General features: G+C 42.0%; 1 protein-coding gene across 1 annotated transcript in view; it reads left to right on the top strand.

The window, feature by feature from the left end:
- The window catches only part of LOC117321769 (voltage-dependent T-type calcium channel subunit alpha-1I-like), a gene marked incomplete in the record, with an annotated part of 230,926 nt that overhangs the window by 127,155 nt on the left and 82,446 nt on the right, over positions 1-21,325 (top strand). Inside the window, 5 exon segments of the mRNA XM_033876300.1 lie at positions 4,434-4,589; positions 10,185-10,332; positions 11,411-11,625; positions 18,138-18,349; positions 20,187-20,514. Coding sequence (XP_033732191.1) covers positions 4,434-4,589; positions 10,185-10,332; positions 11,411-11,625; positions 18,138-18,349; positions 20,187-20,514 — 1,059 coding nt within the window.

The following is a 21,325-nucleotide window of genomic DNA, read 5'->3' as shown; positions in this document are numbered from 1 at the left end:
TACACTTAGTGGTCAATGTTTACCTGTAATCACACTTAGTGGTCAGTGTGTACCTGTAATCACACTTATTGGTCAGTGTTTACATGTAATTACACTTAGTGGTCAGTGTTTACCTGTAATCACACTTAGTGGTCAGTGTTTACCTGTAATCACACTTAGTGGTCAGTGTTTACCTGTAATCACACTTAGTGGTCAGTGTTTACATGTAATTACATTTACTGGTCAATGTTTACCTGTAACCATACTTAGTGGTCAGTGTTCACTTGTAATCACACTTAGTGGTCAGTGTTTACCTGTATTTGTACTAATTGGTCATTTTTTACCTGTGTTTACACTTAGTGGTTAGTTTTTACCTGTGTTTACACTTAGAGGTCAGTGTTTACCTTTGATCATACTTAGTGGTCAGTGTTTACCTGTAATCATACTTAATGGTCAGTGCTTACCTGTAATTATTCATATCTTTATACCCTATTTTCCCTCAAAATTATGGTTGCTATGGAAACCAGTTACTATAAACATGTTTTCTGTAGAAAAATTTTGTCCAGACAACTCCGGCTAAACCGCTGAGCCTATTTCAATGAAACTTCATACAAATATAAAGGACCATTTGTAGATGTGCAGGCAACTTTTTCCTCTCAAAATTATGGTTGCTATGGTAACCGGCCACTATAAAGATGTTTTCTGTAGAACAATTTTGTCCACACTCCTCCTAAACCGATGGGCCAATTTCCATGAAATTTTATACAAATGATGTGCGTGCAACTTTTTTCTCCAAAATATGGTTGCTATGGTAACCGGTCACAATTAACAGGTTTTTGGATAAAGAGCTTTAAACTCAAATCATTTGGCCAATTTTATTCATCTTTGGTCAAATGTTGTACGTAAACAAAGCAGGTTATTTGACACATTAGGTGTTTCCAAAGTGATCACCATGGCAACACAATGCCGACCTCTGATTGGTCAAAATTCAGATATTGTCTGATTTTGATCAAATTTGGTATATAGGGGTATTAGGATATGCCAAATAGCACTATATAGGTTTTGTTGCCCTGCTGCTAAGGGAATGGGGGTCCCTGATTGGTCAAAATTTAGATACTGTATCATTTTCATCAAATTTGGGGAGGGAGGGGGGCGGTAGCTCTGATACAGTATTTACTTGATGTAACGAACTTTTTACTCTTATCTGTACTTGGACAAGTTTGAATATTGGGGTTATCAGTTAAAGGCCAAGGTCACTAAAAATAAAAGTTTGCCATTAATCTTTGTTATATAGCTCAAGCAGTCATATATGCTAACATTTTCAATGAAATTACACCGGTTTGTTTGCATCAAGGCTAGGATTAGTTTATCAGTTGATTGGTCACAGGTCACCAGTACAAACATATAATTCCATTGTTACACTCAGTCAGCACTCAGCTGGTCACATTTATGGACAGATTTTTAGATGATGATGGTGGGCTAAAAATCTGTCCATTCAAATCGCTTTGCGTCTGTGGTCTGTCGTCCGTCTGTAAACAATTCTTGCTTTCACAATATCCTAGAAAGTACTGAAGGGATCTTTCTCAAATTTCATATGTAGGTTTCCCTTGGTGCCTAGTTATGCATATTTCATTTTGGGACCAGTCGGAAAAGAACATGGCCGACAGGCAGCCCTCTTGGATTTTGACAATTGAAGTTTGTTATCGCTATTTCTCAGAAAGTACTGAAGGGATCTTTCTGAAATTTCATATATTTAGGTTCCCCTTGGTCCCTCGTTATGCATATTGCATTTTGGGACCAGTCGGAAAACAACATGGCCGACAGGCAGCCATCTTGGATTTTGACAATTGAAGTTTGTTATCGCTATTTCTCAGAAAGTACTGAAGGGATCTTTCTGAAATTTCTTATATGTAGGTTCCCCTTGGTCCCTGGTTATGCATATTGCATTTTGGGACCAGTCGGAAAACAACATGGCCGACAGGCAGCCATCTTGGATTTTGACAATTCACTCAGAAGTTTGTTATCGCTATTTCTCAAAAAGTACTGAAGGGATCTTTCTGAAATTTCATTTGTAGGTTCCCCTTGGTCCCTGGTTATGCATATTTCGTTTTGAGACCAGTCGGGCATATTGCATTTTGGAACCAATCTGAAAACAACATGGCCAACAAGCAGCATATCTTGGATTTTGACAATTGAAGTTTGTTATGACTATTTTACGGAAGGTACTGAAGGGATCTTTCTCAAATTTCATATGTAGGTTCCCCTTGATTCCTCATATTGCATTATGGGACCAATCTAAAAACAATGTGGCCAACAGACAGCAATTAACACTAAATCTCAAATTTCATATATAGGTTCCCCTTGATTGAAAAGTACTGGAGGGATGTTTCTCAATTTACACAGATTAGTAAGAGGAAGGGAAAAATAGAGAAAAGATCAATCTGACATGAAACCTATAAAGATCATTCAATGGTGGCCGCCAAGATCCCTCTGGGATCTCTTGTTATTGTCATTCCATGGATATGTTTCCATTGGATATATCTTTGTGCAAATGTTGATTATTGACGTTTTCATCAGAGATCAAAGGACATTGGAGTTTAATTAGAATTTTTTTAGAAATTTCATAGATATGTTTGTATCTTATCATTATAATACATCAGATTGTAATAGAAAAAAACAAATATTACAGCTTCATGCTTATTTTTAATACAATAACCCAAAAAGTTATGAAGGGGATGGCAAATTTTACCTGTAATTTTATAAACTAATCAATCAGTATTTACCTGTAATTATACTAATCAATCAGTGTTACCAGTGTATTCATAGTAATCAATCAGTATTTACCTGTAATTATACTGACCAATCAGTATTTACCGGTAATTATACTGACCGATCAGTGTTAACCTGTAATTATACTGACCAATCAGTGTTTACCTGTAATTATACTGACCAATCAGTATTTACCTGTAATTATACTGACCGATCAGTGTTTACCTGTAATTAAACTGCCCAATAAGTGTTTGTCTGTAACTATACTAATCAATCACTGTTTACCTGTAATTGAACTGCCCAATAAGTGTTTGTCTGTAATTATACTGACCAATCAATGTTTACCTGTAACTATACTGACCAACCAGTGTTTACCTGTAACTATACTAATCAATCAGTGTTTACCTGTATTCATAGTAATCATTCAGTGTTTACCTGTATTCATAGTAATCAATCAGTATTTACCTATAATTATACTAATCAATCAGTGTTTACCTGTAATTATACTAATCAATCAGTGTTTACCTGTATTCATAGTAATCAATCAGTATTTACCTGTAATTATACTAATCAATCAGTATTTACCTGTAATTATACTAATCAATCAGTGTTACCTGTAACTATACTGACCAATCAATGTTTACCTGTAACTTTACTGACCAATCAGTGTTTACCTGTAACTATACTGACCAATCAGTGTTTACCTGTAACTATGCTGACCAATCAGTGTTTACCTGTAACTATACTGACCAATCAATGTTTACCTGTAACTATACTGACCAATCAGTGTTTACCTGTAACTATACTGACCAATCAGTGTTTACCTGTAACTATACTGACCAATCAATGTTTACCTGTAACTATACTGACCAATCAGTGTTTACCTGTAACTATACTGACCAATCAGTGTTTACCTATATCTCTGTGTATACCTGCATTACATTTGTTCAATGGCTATATATACCTGTATTAGATTTGTATTAATGCTATATATACCTGTATTAGATTTGTATTAATGCTATATATACCTGTATTAGATTTGTATTAATGCTATATATACCTGTATTAGATTTGTATTAATGCTATATATACCTGTATTAGATTTGTATTAATGCTATATATACATTTATTGGAATTGTATATAATCGCTGGATCTACCTGTATAAGAATTGTATATAATCGCTGTCTCTACCTGTGTTAGAATTGTATATAATCGCTGTCTCTACCTGTATAAGAATTGTATATAATCGCTGTCTCTACCTGTATTAGAATTGTATATAATCGCTGTCTCCACCTGTATAAGAATTGTATATAATCGCTGTCTCTACCTGTATAAGAATTGTATATAATCGCTGTCTCTACCTGTATTAGAATACTCACATATTAGGTATGTGAACAGCTCTAGCCTAAACATTAGATGTAACAAACACAATAGGTAACATGTCGACAATTCCTAGATCACTTATCAAATTTCTAATTGGATTATTTTACTTTAAAAGAATATTGTTTTACTTTACTAATTATAAGTACTACTAGTATATTTCATATAAAATTGGCCTATCATAGCATTTAGTTTAATGTCAATTTATCTTTCAAGTACTTAATGTCTAAAATTTAAGGAAATTTTGTTTTCGAACTCATTGATTGTTCAGTATGTAAGACACTAATTTACCATTGTGACCCAGGTACTAACACAAGAAGATTGGAATACTGTATTGTATAATGGCATGGAGACAACGTCTGCCTGGGCATCACTTTACTTCATAGCTCTGATGACCTTCGGAAACTATGTTCTCTTCAACCTGCTTGTGGCCATCTTGGTGGAAGGCTTCTCGACAGATGTAAGACATTGTCCAGTAATCTAATGTCAATAATATTGTTCTAAGCCATACACCCCACTTATAACAATCACCTTGTCTGTGTATCCATGTGTTACTGCATCCCTCGGTGTATTAGTGAAAATTTGGTGACACAATCTTATAAGCCCCTGGATAGATTTAATCTCATAAGCCCCTGGATAGATTTAGTTTATATTCACACAATGACAGTATCATACTATCATGTTATACACCTGATCAAATTCTGGTGGTCTTCCTGCAGTCAAGGTTAAATGTCAAAGGCTGCACATAACAAATTTCAATCAAGCTGGCAGCTGGTACACATATCTTATGAACACCTGGACAGATTAAGGGGTAGAGGTATATCTATGTGACTCCTGGACAGGTTTATTTTATTGATGACGGGGTAGAGGTATATCTATGTGACTCCTGTACATATTTATTTTATTGATGAGGTGGTAGAGGTATGTCTATGTGATCCTGGTCAGGTTTATTTTATTGATGAGGGGGTAGAGGTATATCTATGTGACTCCTGGACAGATTTATTTTATTGATGAGGGGATAGAGGTATATCTATGTGACTCCTGGACATATCTATTTTATTGATGAGGGGGTAGAGCTATATCTATGTGACTCCTGGACAGGTTTATTTTATTGATGAGGGGGTAGAGGTATATCTATGTGACTCCTGGTCAGATTTATTTTACTGATGAGGGGGTAGAGGTATATCTATGTGACTCCTGGACAGGTTTATTTTATTGATGAGGGGATAGAGGTATATCTATGTGACTCCTGGACATATCTATTTTATTGATGAGGGGGTAGAGCTATATCTATGTGACTCCTGGACAAATCTATTTTATTGATGAGAGGGTAGAGGTATATCTATGTGACTCCTGTACATATTTATTTTATTGATGAGGGGGTAGAACTATATCTATGTGACTCCTGGACAAATCTATTTTATTGATGAGGGGGTAGAGGTATATCTATAGGTATAAATTTGAATCCCAGCCACTAAAATATCAACGTCATACATTGCTTAGGTCCAGAGAAGAAGTCGTTAATATCAATATTGCCGAATGGACCCCTTTTGGCCCCTCCCCTCGGGCCCCTTGGGGGATTTGAATCCCAACCAACTATGGATGCTTCCTACCAAATTTGGCTTAATTCTGATCAGTGGTTCAGAAGAAGAAGTCAATTGTGTTGACGGACGGATGAACGCCATGGTATGGCATATACTAAGCTACAATATACCTAGGCTACCCTTCTATTGGAATGAAGGACAATAGTATACCTAGGCTACCCTTCTATTGGAAGGCTGCAATATACCTAGGCTACCCTTCTATTGGAGGGCTACAATATACCTAGGCTACCCTTCTATTGTAGGACTACAATAAACCTAGGTTACCCTTCTATTGGAGGGCTACAATATACCTAGGCTACCCTTCCATTGGAGAGCTACAATATACCTAGGCTACCCTTCTATTGTAGGACTACAATATACCTAGGCTACCCTTCTATTGGAGAGCTACAATATACCTAGGTTACCCTTCTATTGGAGGGCTACAATATACATAGGCTACCCTTCTATTGGAATGCTACAATATACCTAGGCTACCCTTCTATTGGAATGCTACAATATACCTAGGCTACCCTTCTATTGGAATGCTACAATATACCTAGGCTACCCTTCCATTGGAGAGCTACAATATACCTAGGCTACCCTTCTATTGTAGGACTACAATATACCTAGGCTACCCTTCTATTGGAGAGCTACAATATACCTAGGCTACCCTTCTATTGTAGGACTACAATATACCTAGGCTACCCTTCTATTGGAGGGCTACAATATACCTAGGTTACCCTTCTATTGTAGGACTACAATATACCTAGGCTACCCTTCTATTGGAGGGCTACAATATACCTAGGCTACCCTTCTATTGTAGGACTACAATATACCTAGGCTACCCTTCTATTGGAGAGCTACAATAAACCTAGGTTACCCTTCTATTGGAGAGCTACAATATAACTAGGCTACCCTTCTATTGGAGGGCTACAATACCCCTAGGCTACCCTTCTATTGGAGGGCTACAATATAACTAGGCTACCCTTCTATTGGAGGGCTACAATACACCTAGGCTACCCTTCTATTGTAGGACTACAATATACCTAGGCTACCCTTCTATTGGAGGGCTACAATATAACTAGGCTTCCCTTCTATTGGAGAGCTACAATACACCTAGGCTACCCTTCTATTGGAGGGCTACAATATTTTTAGGCTACCCTTCTATTGGAGGGCTACAATAAACCTAGGTTACCCTTCTATTGGAGGGCTACAATATAACTAGGCTACCCTTCTATTGGAGATCTACAATACACCTAGGCTACCCTTCTATTGGAGGGCTACAATAAACCTAGGCTACCCTTCTATTGTAGGACTACAATAAACCTAGGTTACCCTTCTATTGGAGGGCTACAATATACCTAGGTTACCCTTCTATTGGAGGGCTACAATATACCTAGGCTACCCTTCTATTGGAGAGCTACAATAAACCTAGGTTACCCTTCTATTGGAGGGCTACAATATACATAGGCTACCCTTCTATTGGAGGGCTACAATAAACCTAGGCTACCCTTCTATTGGAGGGCTACAATACACCTAGGCTACCCTTCTATTGGAGGGCTACAATATACCTAGGCTACCCTTCTATTGGAGGGCTACAATATAACTAGGCTATCCTTCTATTGGAGGGCTACAATACACCTAGGCTACCCTTCTATTGGAGGACTACAATATACCTAGGCTATCCTTCTATTGGAGGGCTACAATATAACTAGGTTACCCTTCTATTATAGGACTACAATATACCTAGGCTACCCTTCTATTGGAGGGCTACAATATACCTAGGTTACCCTTCTAATGAAGGACTACAATAAACCTAGGTTACCCTTCTATTGGAGGGCTACAATATAACTAGGCTACCCTTCTATTGTAGGACTACAATATACCTAGGCTACCCTTCTATTGGAGGGCTACAATATACCTAGGTTACCCTTCTATTGGAGGGCTACAGTATACCTAGGCTACCCTTCTATTGGAGGATTACAATATACTGAGGCTACCCTTCTATTGGAATGAAGGACTACAAAATACCTAGGCTACCCTTTTATTGGAGAACAACAATATAACTAGGCTACCCTTCTATTGAAATGAAGGGCTACACTATACCTAGGCTACCCTTCTATTGGAGGGCTACAATATAACTAGGCTACCCTTCTATCAGAGGGCTAAAATATACCTAGGCTACCCTTCTATTGGAATGAAGGAATACAATATACCTAGGCTACCCTTCTATTGGAGGACTACAATATACCTAGGCTACCCTTCTATTGGAGGGCTACAATATACCTAGGCTACCCTTCTATTGGAGGGCTACAATATACCTAGGCTACCCTTCTATTGGAATGAAGGACTACAATATACCTAGGCTACCCTTCTATTGGAGGGCTACAATATAACTAGGCTACCCTTCTTTTGGAGGACTACAATTTACCTAGGCTACCTTTCTATTGGAATGAAGGACAACAGTATACCTAGGCTACCCTTCAATTGGAATGAAGGAATACAATATACCTAGGCTACCCTTCTATTGGAGGACTACAATTTACCTAGGCTACCCTTCTATTGGAATGAAGGACAACAGTATACCTAGGCTACCCTTCTATTGGAGGGCTACAATATACCTAGGCTACCCTTTTATTGGAGAACAACAATATAACTAGGCTACCCTTCTATTGAAATGAAGGGCTACACTATACCTAGGCTACCCTTCTATTGGAGGGCTACAATATAACTAGGCTACCCTTCTATCAGAGGGCTACACTATACCTAGGCTACCCTTCTATTGGAGGGCTACAATATAACTAGGCTACCCTTCTATCAGAGGGCTACAATATACCTAGGCTACCCTTCTATTGGAATGAAGGAATACAATATACCTAGGCTACCCTTCTATTGGAGGACTACAATATACCTAGGCTACCCTTCTATTGGAGGACTACAATATACCTAGGCTACCCTTCTATTGGAGGGCTACAATATACCTAGGCTACCCTTCTATTGGAATGAAGGAATACAATATACCTAGGCTACCCTTCTATTGGAGGGCTACAATATAACTAGGCTACCCTTCTATTGGAGGACTACAATTTACCTAGGCTACCCTTCTATTGGAATGAAGGACAACAGTATACCTAGGCTACCCTTCTATTGGAAACCTGCAATATACCTAGGCTACCCTTCTATTGGAGGGCTACAATATACCTAGGCTACCCTTCTATTGGAGGACTACAATATACCTAGGCTACCCTTCTATTGGAGGGCTACAATATACCTAGGCTACCCTTCTATTGGAGGGCTACTATATACCTAGGCTACCCTTCTATTTGAGGGCTGCAATATAACTAGGCTGCCCTTCTATTGGAGGGCTACAATATACCTAGGCTACCCTTTGATTGGAGGGCTACAATATAACTAGGCTACCCTTCTATTGGAATGAAGGACTACAATATACCTAGGCTACCCTTCTATTGGAGGGCTACAGTATACCTAGGCTACCCTTCTATTGGAGAGCTACAATATACCTAGGCTACCCTTCTATTGGAATGAAGGACAACAGTATACCTAGGCTACCCTTCTATTGGAGGGCTACAATATACCTAGTCTACCCTTCTATTGGAGGGCTACAATATACATAGGCTACCCTTCTATTGGAGGGCTACAATATACATAGGCTACCCTTCTATTGGAGGGCTACAATATACATAGGCTACCCTTCTATTGGAGGGCTACAATAAACCTAGGTTACCCTTCTATTGGAGGGCTACAATATAACTAGGCTACCCTTCTATTGGAGGGCTACAATATACATAGGCTACCCTTCTATTGGAGGGCTACAATATACCTAGTCTACCCTTCTATTGGAATAAAGGAATTCAATATACCTAGGCTACCCTTCTATTGGAATGAAGAACTCCAATGTACCTAGGCTACCCTTCTATTGAAGGGCTACAATATACATAGGCTTTCCTTCTATTGGACTATAGTATGACAAAACAGAAAAAAAGACACAAAGACATAGAGACGTGACAAATCAGAAAAATAGACATAAAGACGTGACAAAACAGAAAAATAGACACAAAGACATAGAGACGTGGCAAAACAGAAAAAAATTAGACACAAAAACAAGGCAGACTAGAGACAGACAAAGATGCAGATGCAGAGAAAAAAAACAAGCACACACACATACATGATACAAAACAGGCACAGAGACAAAGACCGTTTAGAGGGAGAGACAGGCCTTTGAAAAATCATAGATTAGAAGAGTTGAGAATATATATTCGAACATTGTTCTATCTAAGTTAGCATCTTGATAAATAACCCAGATCAACTTGTTGTATTAGAAGCAGGTGAGCAATACAGACCAATTGGGCCGCTTGTTAAGAATTATTACTTGAACAAATTTAATGTAACTACGATAGAAATGTATGTTTTGAAGTTATGGTTTGTGCTTGTCTGTATTATTTAATGTCAAGGAGGAGGAAAAGAAGAAAATGAGAGAGTGCAAAGTGAAGGAAGTACAATCCATGACATCTGAAACGAACAATAATGAGGAGAAGAATGAGACAATTAAGCTGAAGACCATAGACATGGTACAGGTGAAAATCAACAATAAGGAGAAAGGTATGTAAATCATGGTCACAATACTTTATATACAGGACAATTAGGGTCATCATACCTTATATACAGTACCAGGGTCATAATACCTTATATACAGTACAAGGGTCACCATACCTTATATACAGTACAGGGGTCATCATACCTTATATACAGTACAGGGGTCATCATACCTTATATACAGTACAAGGGTCACCATACCTTATATACAGTACAGGGGTCATCATACCTTATATACAGTACATGGGTCATCATACCTTATATACAGGACAAGGGTCATCATACCTTATATACAGTACAGGGGTCATCATACTTTATACACAATACAGGGGTCATCATACCTTATATACAGTACAAGGGTCATCATACTTTATATACAATACAGGGGTCATCATACCTTATATACAGTACAGGGGTCATCATACTTTATATACAATACAGGGGTCATCATACCTTATATACAGTACAGGGGTCATCATACCTTATATACAGTACCAGGGTCATCATACCTTATATACAGTACAGGGGTCATCATACCTTATATACAGTACAGGGGTTACCATAACTTATATACAGTACAAGGGTCATAATACCTTATATACAGTACAAGGGTCACCATAACTTATATACAGTACAGGGGTCATCATACCTTATATACAGTACAGGGGTCATCATACCTTATATACAGTACAGGGGTCATCATACCTTATATACAGTACATGGGTCAACATACCTTATATACAGTACATGGGTCAACATACCTTATATACAGTACAAGGGTCATAATACCTTATATACAGTACAGGGGTCATCATACTTTATATACAGGACAAGGGTCACCATACCTTATATACAGGACAAGGATCATAATACCTTATATACAGGACAAGAGTCACCATACCTTATATACAAGACAAGGATCATAATACCCTATATACAGGACAAGGGTCATCATACCCTTTATACAGTACAATAGTTAAGAAATAGATTACCAAGTCAATTTAATGGATGTGGAAAATTCACCAAAACATGTACACAAAAGAGTTTTAAATAAAAGTGTTATGGAAAGATGTTTTTGTTTCAGAAAAAATGCTAGCAATGTGTCCTATAACAATTATTAAGGAAGAGAAAAAGGTGAAATGTGCCCCAGTTCCTGAACCACCTATCATCACCCACACAGCAGCAACACCCATGCCCACCCCACAGGGATCTCCCAATGAACACGGATCGAAGGATTACAACAAGGTCACACTCAACGTCCATCCACCACGAGGATCAACATCATCAAAGTCCTCCTCTGTCAGTACCATCCCTTAGGCTTCAGAAATGTAACCCCTAAGAAATTATCCAGTGTTGGTCATCAGGCTACCAGAGGCGATTTGCCATTTAGAGAAATATTTAGCTTATATATGGTCTAAACAGGCCACCAGAGCCTGTTAGCCATTCTGTGACATCTATAGGGTATGTCGGGTCTCAACAGGCCACCAGAGCCTGTCAGCCATTCTGTGACATCTGTAGGGTATGTCGGGACTAAACAGGCCACCAGAGCCCGTTAACCATTCTGTGACATCTGTAGGGTATGTCGGGTCTCAACAGGCCACCAGAACCTGTTAGCCATTCTGTGACATCTGTAGGGTATGTCGGGTCTCAACAGGCCACCAGAGCCTGTCGGCCATTCTGTGACATCTGTAGGGTATGTCGGGACTAAACAGGCCACCAGAGCCTGTCGGCCATTCTGTGACATCTGTAGGGTATGTCGGGACTAAACAGGCCACCAGAACCTGTCAGCCATTCTGTGACATCTGTAGGGTATGTCGGGTCCCAACTGGCCACCAGAGCCTGTTAGCCATTCTGTGACATCTGTAGGGTATGTCGGGTCTCAACAGGCCACCAGCGCCTGTCAGCCATTCTGTGACATCTGTAGGGTATGTCGGGACTAAACAGGCCACCAGAGCCTGTCAGCCATTCTGTGACATCTGTAGGGTATGTCGGGTCCCAACAGGCCACCAGAGCCCGTTAACCATTCTGTGACATCTGTAGGGTATGTCGGGTCTCAACAGGCCACCAGAACCTGTCAGCCATTCTGTGACATCTGTAGGGTATGTCGGGACTAAACAGGCCACCAGAGCCTGTCAGCCATTCTGTGACATCTGTAGGGTATGTCGGGTCTAAACAGGCCACCAGAGCCTGTCAGCCATTCTGTGACATCTGTAGGGTATGTTGGGTCTAAACAGGCCACCAGAGCCTGTCAGCCATTCTGTGACATCTGTAGGGTATGTCGGGTCCCAACAGGCCACCAGAGCCTGTTAGCCATTCTGTGACATCTATAGGGTATGTTGGGTCTCAACAGGCCACCAGAGCCTGTCAGCCATTCTGTGACATCTGTAGGGTATGTCGGGACTAAACAGGCCACCAGAGCCTGTCGGCCATTCTGTGACATCTGTAGGATATGTCGGGACTAAATAGGCCACCAGAGCCTGTCAGCCATTCTGTGACATCTGTAGGGTATGTCGGGACGAAACTGGCCACCAGAGCCTGTCGGCCATTCTGTGACATCTGTAGGGTATGTCGGGTCCCAACAGGCCACCAGAGCCTGTTAGCCATTCTGTGACATCTGTAGGGTATGTTGGGTCTCAACAGGCCACCAGAGCCCGTTAACCATTCTGTGACATCTGTAGGGTATGTCGGGACTAAACAGGCCACCAGAACCTGTTAGCCATTCTGTGACATCTGTAGGGTATGTCGGGTCTCAACAGGCCACCAGAGCCTGTCAGCCATTCTGTGACATCTGTAGGGTATGTCGGGTCCCAACTGGCCACCAGAGCCTGTCAGCCATTCTGTGACATCTGTAGGGTATGTCGGGTCCCAACAGGCCACCAGAGCCTGTTAGCCATTCTGTGACATCTGTAGGGTATGTCGGGTCCCAACAGGCCACCAGAGCCTGTTAGCCATTCTGTGACATCTGTAGGGTATGTCGGGACTAAACAGGCCACCAGAGCCTGTCAGCCATTCTGTGACATCTGTAGGGTATGTCGGGACTAAACAGGCCACCAGAGCCTGTCAGCCATTCTGTGACATCTGTAGGGTATGTCGGGTCCCAACAGGCCACCAGAGCCCGTTAACCATTCTGTGACATCTGTAGGGTATGTCCGGTCCCAACTGGCCACCAGAGCCTGTCAGCCATTCTGTGACATCTGTAGGGTATGTCAGGTCTCAACTGGCCACCAGAGCCTGTCAGCCATTCTGTGACATCTGTAGGGTATGTCGGGTCTCAACAGGCCACCAGAGCCTGTCGGCCATTCTGTGACATCTGTAGGGTATGTCGGGTCTAAACAGGCCACCAGAACCTGTCAGCCATTCTGTGACATCTGTAGGGTATGTCGGGTCTCAACTGGCCACCAGAGCCTGTCAGCCATTCTGTGACATCTGTAGGGTATGTCGGGTCTCAACAGGCCACCAGAGCCTGTTAGCCATTCTGTGACATCTGTAGGGTATGTCGGGTCTCAACAGGCCACCAGAGCCTGTCGGCCATTCTGTGACATCTGTAGGGTATGTCGGGTCTCAACTGGCCACCAGAGCCTGTCAGCCATTCTGTGACATCTGTAGGGTATGTCGGGTCTCAACTGGCCACCAGAGCCTGTCAGCCATTCTGTGACATCTGTAGGGTATGTCGGGACTAAACAGGCCACCAGAGCCTGTTAGCCATTCTGTGACATCTGTAGGGTATGTCGGGACTAAACAGGCCACCAGAGCCTGTTAGCCATTCTGTGACATCTGTAGGGTATGTCGGGTCCCAACAGGCCACCAGAGCCTGTTAGCCATTCTGTGACATCTGTAGGGTATGTCGGGTCCCAACAGGCCACCAGAGCCTGTTAGCCATTCTGTGACATCTGTAGGGTATGTCGGGTCTCAACAGGCCACCAGAACCTGTCAGCCATTCTGTGACATCTGTAGGGTATGTCGGGACTAAACAGGCCACCAGAGCCTGTTAGCCATTCTGTGACATCTGTAGGGTATGTCGGGTCCCAACAGGCCACCAGAGCCTGTTAGCCATTCTGTGACATCTGTAGGGTATGTCGGGTCTCAACAGGCCACCAGAGCCTGTCAGCCATTCTGTGACATCTGTAGGGTATGTCGGGACTAAACAGGCCACCAGAGCCTGTCAGCCATTCTGTGTCATCTGTAGGGTATGTCGGGTCCCAACAGGCCACCAGAGCCCGTTAACCATTCTGTGACATCTGTAGGGTATGTCGGGTCTCAACAGGCCACCAGAGCCTGTCAGCCATTCTGTGACATCTGTAGGGTATGTCGGGACTAAACAGGCCACCAGAGCCTGTCAGCCATTCTGTGACATCTGTAGGGTATGTTGGGTCTCAACAGGCCACCAGAGCCTGTCAGCCATTCTGTGACATCTGTAGGGTATGTCGGGTCCCAACAGGCCACCAGAGCCTGTCAGCCATTCTGTGACATCTGTAGGGTATGTCGGGTCCCAACAGGCCACCAGAGCCTGTCAGCCATTCTGTGACATCTGTAGGGTATGTCGGGTCCCAACAGGCCACCAGAGCCTGTCAGCCATTCTGTGACATCTGTAGGGTATGTCAGGACTAAACAGGCCACCAGAGCCTGTTAGCCATTCTGTGACATCTGTAGGGTATGTCGGGACTAAACAGGCCACCAGAGCCTGTCAGCCATTCTGTGACATCTGTAGGGTATGTCGGGTCTCAACAGGCCACCAGAACCTGTCAGCCATTCTGTGACATCTGTAGGGTATGTCGGGACTAAACAGGCCACCAGAGCCTGTCAGCCATTCTGTGACATCTGTAGGGTATGTCGGGTCCCAACAGGCCACCAGAGCCTGTCAGCCATTCTGTGACATCTGTAGGATATGTCGGGACTAAACAGGCCACCAGAGCCTGTCAGCCATTCTGTGACATCTGTAGGGTATGTCGGGACTAAACAGGCCACCAGAGCCTGTCAGCCATTCTGTGACATCTGTAGGGTATGTCGGGTCTCAACAGGCCACCAGAGCCTGTCGGCCATTCTGTGACATCTGTAGGGTATGTCAGGACTAAACAGGCCAACAGAGCCTGTCAGCCATTCTGTGACATCTGTAGGGTATGTCGGGACTAAACAGGCCACCAGAGCCTGTCAGCCATTCTGTGACATCTGTAGGGTATGTCGGGTCCCAACAGGCCACCAGAGCCTGTCAGCCATTCTGTGACATCTGTAGGGTATGTCGGGACTAAACAGGCCACCAGAACCTGTCAGCCATTCTGTGACATCTGTAGGGTATGTCGGGACTAAACAGGCCACCAGAGCCTGTCAGCCATTCTGTGACATCTGTAGGGTATGTCGGGTCTCAACAGGCCACCAGAACCTGTCAGCCATTCTGTGACATCTGTAGGGTATGTCGGGACTAAACAGGCCACCAGAGCCTGTCAGCCATTCTGTGACATCTGTAGGGTATGTCGGGTCTCAACAGGCCACCAGAGCCTGTCAGCCATTCTGTGACATCTGTAGGGTATGTCGGGACTAAACAGGCCACCAGAGCCTGTCAGCCATTCTGTGACATCTGTAGGGTATGTCGGGTCCCAACAGGCCACCAGAGCCTGTCAGCCATTCTGTGACATCTGTAGGGTATGTCGGGACTAAACAGGCCACCAGAACCTGTCAGCCATTCTGTGACATCTGTAGGGTATGTCGGGTCTAAACAGGCCACCAGAGCCTGTCAGCCATTCTGTGACATCTGTAGGATATGTCGGGACTAAACAGGCCACCAGAGCCTGTCAGCCATTCTGTGACATCTGTAGGGTATGTCGGGTCCCAACAGGCCACCAGAGCCTGTTAGCCATTCTGTGACATCTGTAGGGTATGTCGGGTCCCAACAGGCCACCAGAGCCTGTCGGCCATTCTGTGACATCTGTAGGGTATGTCGGGACTAAACAGGCCACCAGAGCCTGTCGGCCATTCTGTGACATCTGTAGGGTATGTCGGGTCCCAACAGGCCACCAGAGCCCGTTAACCATTCTGTGACATCTGTAGGGTATGTCGGGTCTCAACAGGCCACCAGAGCCCGTTAACCATTCTGTGACATCTGTAGGGTATGTCAGGACTAAACAGGCCACCAGAGCCCGTTAACCATTCTGTGACATCTGTAGGGTATGTCGGGTCCCAACAGGCCACCAGAGCCCGTTAACCATTCTGTGACATCTGTAGGGTATGTCGGGTCCCAACAGGCCACCAGAGCCCGTTAACCATTCTGTGACATCTGTAGGGTATGTCGGGTCCCAACAGGCCACCAGAGCCCGTTAACCATTCTGTGACATCTGTAGGGTATGTCAGGACTAAACAGGCCACCAGAGCCTGTCGGCCATTCTGTGACATCTGTAGGGTATGTCGGGTCTCAACTGGCCACCAGAGCCTGTTAGCCATTCTGTGACATGTGTAGGGTATGTCGGGTCCCAACAGGCCACCAGAGCCCGTTAACCATTCTGTGACATCTGTAGGGTATGTCGGGACTAAACAGGCCACCAGAGCCTGTTAGCCATTCTGTGACATCTGTAGGGTATGTCAGGACTAAACAGGCCACCAGAGCCCGTTAATCATTCTGTGACATCTGTAGGGTATGTCAGGACTAAACAGGCCACCAGAGCCTGTCAGCCATTCTGTGACATCTGTAGGGTATGTCGGAACTAAACAGGCCACCAGAGACCTTTCAGTATTGGTTTGTTTTTTTGTGCACCACGAGTTCATCTTGTTAACATGATTGCTTAAAATCTAAATGTGTCCAGTTGGTGAAATTAGGTTTAGTGGTAAATGTCATGGTGAAGAGAACACTGTGAAATTTGTTGATCTTGGATTTATCTGTTTTGGAGATATTGATGAATATATTCACTGTCCCTATTTAATGTATGTGTCTCAATAGTACCTTGTAAGTATCTTGTTAACAGATATGACCAGTGTTTGTTCTTGAAGTGATATATCCTAGTTGTAATCACAAGATGAATCTACACTGGTTCCAGGGTTTTATGAGGGATGACAGCTCAAATCCGGGATAAATTTAACCCTGATTCGGGAAGTGTACCAAATCGGGATTTAGGGGAAATTTTCATGATTTTCCGGTCACTTCCCGCGTAATCCTGGATGGTTGACACCTAGCTATGCTCCTCACAAGATCAGCTACAAATACATGTTGCTGTGCCTGGTGACAGAATATCTATACTTGTTGGTTTCAGTTTTAATTATATGTATCAATGTTAAAACGAAAAAGGCCTAATGTGTTTTTAAATTTCTGAATTCAATGGTCATAGATATAGATTACATATATGTAAGTTTCCGTAGGTCCCTAGTTATGCATATTGCATTTTGGGACAGGTTGGAAAACAACATGGCTGACAGGCAGCCATCTTTGATTTTGACAATTGAAGTTTGTTATCGCTATTTCTCAGAAAGTACTGAAGGGATCTTTCTCAAATTTCATATGTAAGTTCCCCTTGGTACCTAGGTGTGCATATTGCATTTTGGACCGATCAGAAAACAACATGGCTGATAGGCAGCCATCTTAGATTTTGACAATTCTGACAACAGAACTTGGGGATGGTGACAAAAGAACCAGGTGGTGATAACAGAACCCACTAGGAATATCAATAAGCTTCATATTGAACAAGGAAATGGAATATTTGTAAAAAGATCAGTGTTGACCATAAACTGTATCCCTTGATATTTATTATGTGCCATTAGGTACCAGATATATTACAATAATTTATGTTATTATTATTAGATGTATTACTGTAATATATAAATTATTTCAGACCAATTTAAGTGTACGGTCCTCCCCACGCCTCTCTCCCCGGGTTTCTCCCTGTCTACGCCGTTCACAAAGTTATGGAAGTAGGAACAGTTGGAAAGGCCGAAGATCGCGGGAGGGTGACCGCCGTTACTTGGTGCCAGATTGTAAGGTCGATAGTATGGACACTGATGATGACGATGTATTCCAGCCCAATTGTATCATTGTCAATAATAGGTAAGTACACTTTTGTTCTTGACAAAATTTCTATACCCAAGGTATAAAACAAATTTGTTAATGTTAAAGTCATAGTGTAGTGTAGCATATAAGTAGTGATTTTATGTCAGTGATGACTTATGTTCAGGTATAGACCCAGACACATTGTTGAGTCCTCACTGATGTGTATTCTAGATAATCTAAACCTGAGGTAAAAACTCCCCACCTACATACTAGATAATTTAAACCTGAGGTAAAAACTCCCCACCTACATACTAGATAATTTAAACCTGAGGTAGAAACTCCCCACCTACATACTAGATAATTTAAACCTGAGGTAAAAACTCCCCACCTACATACTAGATAATTTAAACCTGAGGTAGAAACTTCCCACCTACATACTAGATAATCTAAACCTGAGGTAAAAACTCCCCACCTACAAACTAGATAATTTAAACCTGAGGTAGAAACTTCCCACCTACATACTAGATAATCTAAACCTGAGGTAAAAACTCGATCCCCACCTACATACTAGATAATTTAGACCTGAGGTAGAAACTCTGTACCTACATACTAGATAATTTAAACCTGAGGTAGAAACTCCCCACCTACATACTAGATAATTTAAACCTGAGGTAGAAACTTCCCACCTACATACTAGATAATTTAAACCTGAGGTAGAAACTCTGTACCTACATACTAGATAATTTAAACCTGAGGCAGAAACTCCCCACCTACATACTAGATAATTTAAACCTGAGGTAGAAACTCTGTACCTACATACTAGATAATTTAAACCTGAGGTAGAAACTCCCCACCTACATACTAGATAATTTAAACCTGAGGTAGAAACTCTGTACCTACATACTAGATAATTTAAACCTGAGGTAAAAACTCCCGACCTACATACTAGATAATTTAAACCTGCAGTAGAAACTCCCCACCTACATACTAGATAATTTGAACCTGAGGTAAAAACTCCCCACCTACATACTAGATAATTTAAACCCGAGGTAGAAACTTCCCACCTACATACTAGATAATCTAAACCTGAGGTAAAAACTCCCCACCTACAAACTAGATAATTTAAACCTGAGGTAGAAACTCTGTACCTACATACTAGATAATTTAAACCTGAGGTAGAAACTCCCCACCTACATACTAGATAATTTAAACCTGAGGTAGAAACTCTGTACCTACATACTAGATAATTTAAACCTGCAGTAGAAACTTCCCACCTAGATACTAGATATAATCTAAACCTGAGGTAGAAACTTCCCACCTACATACTAGATCATTTAAACCTGAGGTAGAAACTCCCCACCTACATACTAGATATAATCTAAACCTGAGGTAGAAAATCCCCACCTACATACTAGATAATTTAAACCTGATGTAGAAACTCCCCCACCTACATACCAGATAATTTAAACCTGAGGTAAAAACTCTGCACCTACATACTAGATAATTTTATATAGGTACAATACATGTACCTGAAGTAGAAATTCCTGAACCCATGTTGTAGCTCACCCCATCACAATACTGTAGGTATGTTGTAGCTCACCCCATCACAATACTGTAGGTATGTTGTAGCTCACCCCATCACAATACTGTAGGTATGTTGTAGCTCACCCCATCACAATACTGTAGGTATGTTGTAGCTCACCCCATCACAATACTGTAGGTATGTTGTAGCTCACCCCATCACAATACTGTAGGTATGTTGTAGCTCAAACAACATCAATACAAGTGTGTAACCAATGTGTAGCCAGAGAAACTCTTGTCTGTAAACACCAATGCAAGTCTGTATCTTGTATGGAGCTGGAGAATGGAGATAAAATCATTTTTTAATTGACAGGCCTGAATGCAATGGACATCTTCCTTTAAACAACCAGAGAACATTTAGTCCTCAGAATTCCTTCAAGAAACCACCATTTCCATCACCAAGAAACTCCATCAAAATCCGCAACAATTCTGTGAGCAGTACTCAAAGTGTGTGTAACTCTATCATCCTAAGTCGTCAGAATTCCTTCACCAGTGGTAGGACCATGAACTCTCTGTCATCAATGAATGGAATCAAAGATGATTACAAACAGAACAATCTGTCATCAGAGCCAACAGGAGACACCATCCCCCAGACCACACCTGAGGATGAGGAGGAAGACCCAGATGCCATTGATGAGGCGGTAGGTGTATTTTATTCTGTTCACTTCATTTGCCTTCTTCTGTCAGTTTTTGCGTTTGTTCAATGTCTTCGTATCTGATATAACTGTTCTTTTTCTCACCTTTTAGCCTTTGTTCAGTGTCGTTCATATCTGATAACTATTCTATTTCTCACTTTTTAGCCTGTGTCCAGTGTCATTCATATCTGATATAACTATTCTATTTCTCACTTTTTAGCCTGTGTCCTATGTCATTCATATCTGATATAACTATTCTATTTCCCACCTTTTAGCCTGTGTCCAATGTCATTCATATCTGATATAACTATTCTTATTCTCAACTTTGTCCACTGTTGTCTGTGACTATATATCTTAGTCTCCTAAATCTTTGTACACCTGGATTGTAGACTTCTTAGATGCATGGATTAAGCAAGGTTACAGGGCAACAGAGTAAGTTATCCTTTGATGAGTAGTAGGTAATGTTTCTGATGTGATTTCTGCTAGGCCTCACTAACACAGGGACAGGGTTGTCACAGGAGGCTGCGTGTAAGTATATAGAGATACACCTAGACAGGACTATAACTGCACCAATAGACAAAGGCAATAGTGCTTAAAGATTGTTTGAATATCAAACTGTATTGTGATTGAAATTTGATGTGGAAAGGTTTTTAGCTCACCTGGACCAAAGGTCTGGTGAGCTTATGCCATGGTGCGGCGTCCGTTGTCCGTCGTCCGTCGTCCGTCAACATTTGCTTCAAATCACTACTTGGCAAAAAGTTCTTATTGGATTTTGACCAAATTTGGTCAGAACCATCCTAGGCGGAAGGGGATAAGA

Source organism: Pecten maximus, chromosome 1 (assembly GCF_902652985.1).
Source record: "Pecten maximus chromosome 1, xPecMax1.1, whole genome shotgun sequence".
Lineage (NCBI taxonomy): Eukaryota > Metazoa > Mollusca > Bivalvia > Pectinida > Pectinidae > Pecten > Pecten maximus.
The sequence above is the reverse complement of the archived record's forward strand: the minus strand, read 5'-3'. Positions and strand labels throughout refer to the sequence as shown.